This window comes from Cajanus cajan, chromosome 1 (genome assembly GCF_000230855.2).
Source record: "Cajanus cajan strain Asha chromosome 1, NIPB_CcT2T_4, whole genome shotgun sequence".
Lineage (NCBI taxonomy): Eukaryota > Viridiplantae > Streptophyta > Magnoliopsida > Fabales > Fabaceae > Cajanus > Cajanus cajan.
In genome coordinates, this window is record NC_138517.1 from 39,334,716 (window position 1) to 39,343,097 (window position 8,382).

General features: G+C 34.8%; 1 protein-coding gene across 1 annotated transcript; it reads left to right on the forward strand.

The window, feature by feature from the left end:
- The first annotated feature begins 1,095 nt into the window (after positions 1-1,095).
- On the forward strand, positions 1,096-5,952 carry LOC109816675 (uncharacterized). The gene is made up of 2 exons (XM_020381756.3): positions 1,096-1,262; positions 5,069-5,952. Exons 1-2 carry the CDS (start codon positions 1,190-1,192, stop codon positions 5,716-5,718), a joined length of 723 nt encoding a protein of 240 aa, XP_020237345.1. The 5' UTR covers positions 1,096-1,189; the 3' UTR covers positions 5,719-5,952.
- Positions 5,953-8,382: the final 2,430 nt, after the last annotated feature.

Consider the following 8,382-nt stretch of genomic DNA (forward strand, 5'->3'; position numbering starts at 1 on the left):
TTAATTTTGGCAATAAAATTCATGTCACTAAATTCATAAAATTTTACTAGATTACATTACATAAATTTCATTCACAATAAATTGCATAATATTTATTACAATAAAACATATAATAATTTGCAAAAAATTATATAGATAAGTAATATAAAAATTAGGGTTTTACAAGATGATTTTCTCTCAGACTTCAATAGTCTCAGAGTTCATGTATTTAAGTGCAACTCTATTTGAATCTCTTATCAATGATCCTTTCCTTATGGTGAGAAACCTTCTTAGCTTATCTTCTCTTTAGAAATAGAGCCACCATTACTCATCCTTTCAACCATTTTTGAGCTCATTCTTCTTCAAAGATTCTCATGGATGAAGATAAACAGAGTAGGAAGAAGCTACGAGAAGAAATCAATCATTCTTGAAGCTAGTTCCATCACCTATGCATCCATCGACCACTTTAGAAATGAATGAAGAATCAAAGAAGGTAGATTAAACCATGTACTGAGGAATGATAGGATACCCTTTCTACCTTACTTCATCCAAACCTGATATAATGTACATCACATGCTTATGAGCCAAATTTCAATCTGATCCAAGGGAGACACATTTAACTGTTATGAATTTATTTTCAAATATCTTAGAGGTACTACTAATATTGCTATTTACTTTGAGAGAATTAAGGATCACAACTTGGTAGGTTAATATTCTCAAGAATCTTATATAAGTAACCAAACGTATTTTAATTAGTCTCATATGAATAGTAGTGTAACTAAATATGAAAATCTTTAATTATCGAGAATCCTATATGAATACTCTAAGGAACCTTAATGAGTAACCAAACATATTTTAACTTGTCCAAAAATTTTTAATTCTCGAGAATCCTATATAAATACTCTGAGAAGCCTTAATGAATAATTAAACATATTTTAATTAATCTAAAACTCATAATTCCTAAATATAAAAAAACTTCTTCTTTACCAAACATCCCCTAAAAATAAGTTTATTTATTAAAATTTTTATTATAATGAAACATATATTATACTACGTAGACTTGATAAAGTTGTGAGACTTAAAGAGGGTATATATATAAAGAATAGGTTCATTCTAAGAGTTGAACTCGGGACCTCTTGCACCCTATAAATCATACCACTAGACCAAATGCCCATACTGGTGTGTGACAGTGTAATTTTGAAGCGCAGCAATGGCTAGAGCAGCTCTCCTTTACTTGCTGCGGTCACAGAGTCGCCGCCACGTGTTCACAAACACCCCTTCAGGTTCACTCTCTTCACTGTCTTTCGTTGTGCTCTTTCTCTCGCTGCTTTTTCTGCGTTCTCAACATTACCTGAAAAGATTTAAACTTTGCATGATCTCTTTCTGGGTTTTTCGTTTCTTTTTGTGGCATCCCAAGAATCGGCGCCAGTAATTACATTTTAATTTTTTAAGGCGCTGAAAAAAAATGATTGATGATTTACAAGATTCTATATAATTTTGAGCAACGTGAGTCAGATTTTAAATCTATTATTAGGGGGTTTAAAAAATGGTCTCGGGGATTCCTTGGTATTTCGAGAAATTGAGAACAAATACAGAGAGCCCAAAATCGTTGATGTTGTAGTGAAAATCGTGTCCCACGGCTTTAAAACCATGAATAGGGGTTTGGATCATTTTCATCGGAATTCGTTCTGAAATTCTGTGAGATATTGACCAATGTTGAGTTGTAGATCATTGGTATGAACAGTCCATGTCACAACAAAATTACCTTGGTTTGAATTAAAGTCAGGTTATGGTTGATTAATAGTCTTGTCGGAATTCAAAACTGTTGGTTTAGTATATAAAAGATTTTTTTTTTGTTGATATATTAGTATTGTGCTTGTGAAATTACTTCAATTTTACCAGTATTGCCCAGATCAAGACCAGCTTTTTCTGCCCTTGATTAAGTGAGGGTGAAAAGAAATGCTCTGTAGTTGTATATTGCCTTCGACTAAAATTATAATTCATGTAAGGTTTTCGTTTAAACTTGCAAAATGATTATTTAATGAGAAAAATATAAGAGGTGGTTTTCAAGGTTACATGATGTAATAAGTTCAAACCTCATTGACATAAATTTATGGAAGAAAAGGTTGTTTTTATTGATGAAAATTTTTATGATAAAAAGTTTAATTTTTTGAGAAAGAAGAGACACAAAGTACAGCTACTAAGAGGATAGGAAATTCTTCAAGGAATAAATAGAAAATACATCAAGAGTACAAAATGCAGCAAGGCTTCTCAATTGCTATATAATGCAGATATGGAAATTGTTTGGCATGAGAATGCAGTTCCCGAACAGGCCTTACAGGGTCTATTGTGAGAGATAAAAATAAAAGGGCAGATTAGTGGTAATGATACAAGTTTTTAGTTTTGGCCATGAATACCCTTCTGGATATACAGATGGGAGCGAATTTTCTAATTGGTAGTTTCGACATGAGGATGCTTCTTTGGGGTACACTTGTGTACTTCATTCTTTTTTGTTCCAAATATCAAATAATACAAATATGATTTCTTGTTTTCGTTTATCTTCTTCCCCTTCCCTATCTCTTCAAACCAAATAAGACAAAAGGTCTCTTGAAACCACTATTATAGCAGAGCACCATAATTAAAAGAATACCACAATCCTGTCCCGAGGTATGTCTAGTTGCTATAAAAACCAGCCATGAGTCAAGCCTAAGGTTAGAATGATTCTTATAGTGACAGGCTTCATAATAGGGGAAAATGTTTATGTGAAATCAAACCCATATTGTTGGTTGAAACCCTTGGCAACCAACCTTGCCTTGTATTTATTTAAGGAACCATCAACATTTTCTTTACATGAAAGACCCATTTACATCCAATGGGTGTTTTGCCAGGTGGGAGAGGGGTCAGTTTCCATCTCTTGTTCTATTATAGTGCTGTGAATTCAGTCTGCATGGCTGCATGCCAATTGGAGCCTTGAAGAGCTTGTTTAATTGTTTTTGATTGATGCTCAAACCTTGGCCATTTTCGATTTGAATTTGGTCTGGTCCTTCAAAAGGTTGAAATTGGTGAATATTTTCAGAGCTATTTGTGACATGATGTGAAGTGCCAAAGCCAGGATACCATACTTGTGCTATACTTGTGCTGGAGCATTCACAGGTGCAGTATTTGCAATCATCGCCTAAGAAAAAGTTTGTGTCGCAGGACAATAGTGTGGGGTTTGTGATTAATTTTGTGGTGGATGAGAAGGAACAGGAATTCCTATAGGTGTTGAAAAATGGTTCTGGTAGGAGAAATTTTGTTGCTGTCTGAACTGTTCAGATCAAGTTGTGGCGGCATAAGCTGGATCAAAACAATCATAGTAGTTGAGTGCAAAGTGTCCGTATCTGGAACATACTTGACGTTGAAGGGAGAAACATCCATGTCGTGACCTTCCCCAACCAATACAACCTCCTCCGCGAAATTGATTACCTCTGCATGTATTAGACACATAATCATCATTGAAAGAATTATTAGGAGCCGGTGTAAAATTTTCTTGAGTGGTTCAGAACTGTGCAAGACTTATTGTGGTGTTTTGGAAGTCACTGTTTGAGTCAAATTAACTGATGTTGAGTCGATTACTGCTTGTTTATTGTATTGTTTGATCTGAGCTTCATGTGCAAGAAGTGCTCCAACCTTTGGTACCTGTAGTGGAACTGATTTGCTGCTAATTGGGGTTACCACGGATTTGTAATAGCATGGTAAGCCATGTAGAAGAACCTCAAGATGTTAATGTGGAGAAATAGGATCCCTAATCGATGAGAGACAAACAACTAGTGCTTTGACTCGAGCAAGAAACTCATCCATGGTTTTTTCCTTCAAGAGTTGTGTTACGTAGCTCCGTACGCAAATAACTTGTGCTTGCATGTGCGCATTGAAGTGCTCGTGAAGTTTCTCCCAAAGTTCCCAAGAATGCACACAACCTATGATTTGTGTGACTATATTACTTGTGAGTGTCGATTGCAACCAAGAAAGTAACAATTGATCTTGTTGCTCCCATGCTTAATACACTGGATTTGCCTATCCAGTGGCACAATCTTCTTCAGAAAGAAATCACAAAGGAATATGAGGATTCACCAAAAGAGAATGAAGAGGATGACCTTTGATGACAGGTTCAATCTGTTGGCGCCATAGAAGAAAATTGTCTTTGGTGAGTTTCTCAGTGATCAAATGAGAAAATGTGAGAAGTCTTGATGAAGGTACTGTTGGAGGCGCCAACAAGGAGTGTGGCGGGGCTGGCGGTGGATTTGAAGGATTCATGATGAAAGAAAGGAAAAACACTAGGTTCTAGGCTCTTGAAACCATGTTCGAATACTGAACTTGAGAGAATTGCATTTGTTATTGCCGTTATGAAAGTAGAATTATACAAAATGTATTGATACCTATCCTCTATACATGAGTTCTATTTATATTAGAGGAATAGGTTCAAGACTAGTTGTTATAACTAACCATAAGCCGGTTATAACAATTTAGCAATAACAAACAATAGAAACAGAAATACACGAAAAATAAAAATTGAGAAATGATATTCTCTTATAGGTTCCAATTTCCCAGCCATGTTCATCATTTTATCAGTTGTTGCCAAATGCTAATACTCTGTCAACTATAACAAAACCCATCAAATGACATAAAGTAATAGTAAATGGCAGAAACAGACTTCCTGCATAACTTCAAATCAGGATCCAATAAATAACTCTAAACACCCAAACCATAATATGGAGATAGAAAAATGACAGGGTTATGCTTACAGTGAACCAATGATCACTCATGTAAGCCATTTAACGGTTTCTTATCTTGAGAAAACACCACTTGTATCATGTTTCATTTTTTATTTGAAAATTTTCATTGCTAATTTACCATTTTATTATTCCCCTCCCATTCAGTACTAAAGTTATGCTTATTATATCAAATGATTATTTGTTCTTGAGTAACTTTGTAGAGCTCTTCCTTGGGTAGAATGCTAAGACTGGTTGAGTTTTTATTTATTTTTTATTTTAACCAATATATCTATTAATGTTTTTGTTTTTACTTGTATATATTTGTTGCCATGGTTCAGCATATCATTGTTTTAGGTCCTCGACCTGTGGACGGCCCAATAACACCAATCATTCATTTAGAACTCCCTCCCATCTTACTGTTTTCCAAAGATGGGCATCACAAGCCCCAACCACTGAGGAAGACAACAAGATTAGCATCGGACCTCATAGTGGAGGACAATCAAGCGAAGGTGACAAGGAAACAGGAGTTGTTTACTATGGCCCGATCTCAAATACCATAAAGAAAGTAAAACTTTTGTCTCTCTCAACATGCTGTCTCTCCGTGTCGCTCGGTCCAGTCATAACTTTCATGACATCCCCTGATATGAATGTCATCCTGAAAGGTGCAGTAGCATCAACTGTGATATTCTTGAGTGCTTCTACAACTGGCGCCCTTCACTGGTTCGTTAGCCCGTACATTCACAAACTCAGGTGGCAGCCAGGTTCGGACAGCTTCGAGGTGGAGATGTTGTCCTGGCTGGCAACTTACATTCCAAAGACTATCAAATTTTCTGATATTAGACCACCAGAAACCAATAGGCCTTTTGTGACATTTAAGGCCAATGGAAAGTTTTACTTTGTGGACACCGAGCACTGCCACAATAAGGCACTTCTGGCTAGACTCACCCCACAAAAGGCGAGTCATGAGTCTGCTTTCAAAAACTTGTGATTTGAAACATGCTGTTGTGAGCTCTCAGCTATTTTACTGTTAGCATTGCATTAGAAGAGTAAGCTATAGCACTGCGTCAATTTCAGTTTGGCTGGAATTTGTTTCACTCTTCAAATTTTATATCTTGTTCTGATATCATAAACTGTTAGGTCTGCTTCATAAATTTGTAGCAGTGCTATTTTGCAAACATTATATATATGGCGAGTATTTTATACAAATTAGGGATTTTTGCAAGTCTTTGTCAAAATGATTAATTAACATTTTATTTATTTATTTATTTATGTATTCAATGTTATTTGGGTCCTTTTACGAATGGGTTTTGCGCTCGTGTATACTTGCACGGTCACGATTGTCTTGTTTAATTCTATTTAATCTTGACTATCTATTTTGGATTACATGTTTTCAGTTGCTGAACTTGTCAATGTTCATTTTTAGTTCTTGAACAAAATTTTATTTGATTTTAGTCTCTAAAATTTTCTTTCCTGAACAAAATTTTTTACCCTAAAACCAAAATTGTTAATAGGAGGAACGTTCAGGGACTATAACTAGTAAAAAGTTTGTTCAGAGACTAAAATTGAATATAGATAAAAATTCAGTAAATAAATTTTTAATTCATCTATTTTTTTTATTACAAATTTGACGGTTGGATTAAGATTGGAGAAGCAAAATTGTATACTTAAAAATAGAGGCATCAAAATTACGAACTAAGAGTTAAACAGGAACTAAATTTGTAATCTAGTCTAAATTCTTTTTGGAAAATATTAAAAACTAAGCAATTCTTCTTTACTATTTTTTTTTTTAATTTCTGTTACATAGTATATCTTTAGAGAATTATTTCCCTATCAAAACCGATCCATCATTTTGAGTCGCATGCTACCTAAAGATAAGTTTCAATTCCTATGTTAAATTTTATGTAAAACGCACTACAAGAAGTCAAATTTCATCAGTCCTCTAGCACGAAATAGTGAGTATATTCACTTTATAAGCACAGAAGCACACGTGCATCACTATTAAATTGAGTTTTTCAAAATATTGAGGGTGTTGATTTTGTCTTGGCCGCTAGTATGCAAATCATCTTCGTTGTGAGTGCTATTGGTGCAGCCTAAATTGTCTCGTCCTTTTTTGATTTGATACGCTTAAGCATAGATGAACGTCCTAGCCTCCGGTCTAAACGAATTACACCGTTCTGGAATTCGTCATCAACTTCACCATCGAAGAAACTCCAACAAACAAGAGAATGATAAGTGAATAGATGAGAATTGATCAAGAACAAACCATGATCAAGATTGGTTGATAAGTAAGAGTATTATTCACAAAGAATTAGCGATCTTTGATAAAAATAAAAAGTTCTGAAAAATCAAGAGTAGCATAAAATCTCTCACTTAAGCATAATACTTAATATCTCAATTCAATTAATTCAATAGTTCTTTTACCATGAGTGTAATAAGAGTATATACCCTTGAGGTCTTAGTAGAAAATATTAAGAGTATATTAGTGTTAAACTATAAACATTTATGAACGTAAACCATTTCAACTTTGATGTTAACAAAGTCATGATATTGATTGACTAATGATTTGGCTAAATCATTGTTAGAAACATGTGTCTAAGAAGAAAGCAGTGAAAATAAAATCATTTTTAATTTAACAAGAATATATTTTTTGCAAGTGTAAAATAACTCGAGGACATTTTTATTGCAATAACTCGAGGACATTTTTATTGCTTCACTAAAGGAAGCAATTCATTTTCAACTTTCCCCTTGAGCATTTTCAGGGCTTCCTTCCACCACAACTCTTAAGTTCCAAGACGCACCCCTAAGGGCTTTCAATCATGACCTTTGATATTGGAAGCTCTCACAATATCATTCAATTAAGAATTTCCAAACATCTAAACCTACATTATGTACCCATAGTTCCATCTATTATGGTTGGCAATGGTGGTTGCATGATGATGGAGTTCAAGTAGCTTCAGTTGCCAACTCTGAACTTGCTCCTTCAACGTTCTCTTGAACTCCTTGAGAATCTTCAAGGTTGATCCGAAAAGTGTTGCCTAAGGTTGAACTAAGCTCCTCGGATAGAAGTGTCCGAGGACCTAAGGCTACAAGGAAGAAATCTCAAGGTGAATGGAAGAAGATCCTCAAGTGACTTCGACTAGAGAGAATTTTTGAAGTATAAACTCTCATAAAATGCTCAAAGTGGTGAAAATACATGGTCATAATGACTATATAGGCATAGGATGTGTGCCAAGCAAGCTAGGTTAAACCTAAGGTTAAAATAAACCATGGTATATTTTATTTAATCTTAGGCGCCCAAATTTGAATTCCAAATTCAAATTTGGGTCCAAAAACTCTAGCTCATCATGTGTTCCATGTGCTTCCATGTGATCACCACATTTGCATGTTATTTGAGTTGCATTTGGAGGTGAATTTAGGTCATGCCATGTGCGCTACCATTGGCCGGCCACATGGCCTCTAAATTCACTCCAAATGTAATTCAAATACTGATGGAACCATGCCAAGGTCAAGAAGATCAAGAGGTGATATATTGAAGGACCCAAGAGAAATGGGTTGATTTTGAAGACCTTGCATATGATTGTATATAGTAGTTCATTGTATAGGTTCATTTTGCTTTTGCATTTATGAGGCATTTTCTTTCTTTCATTATATG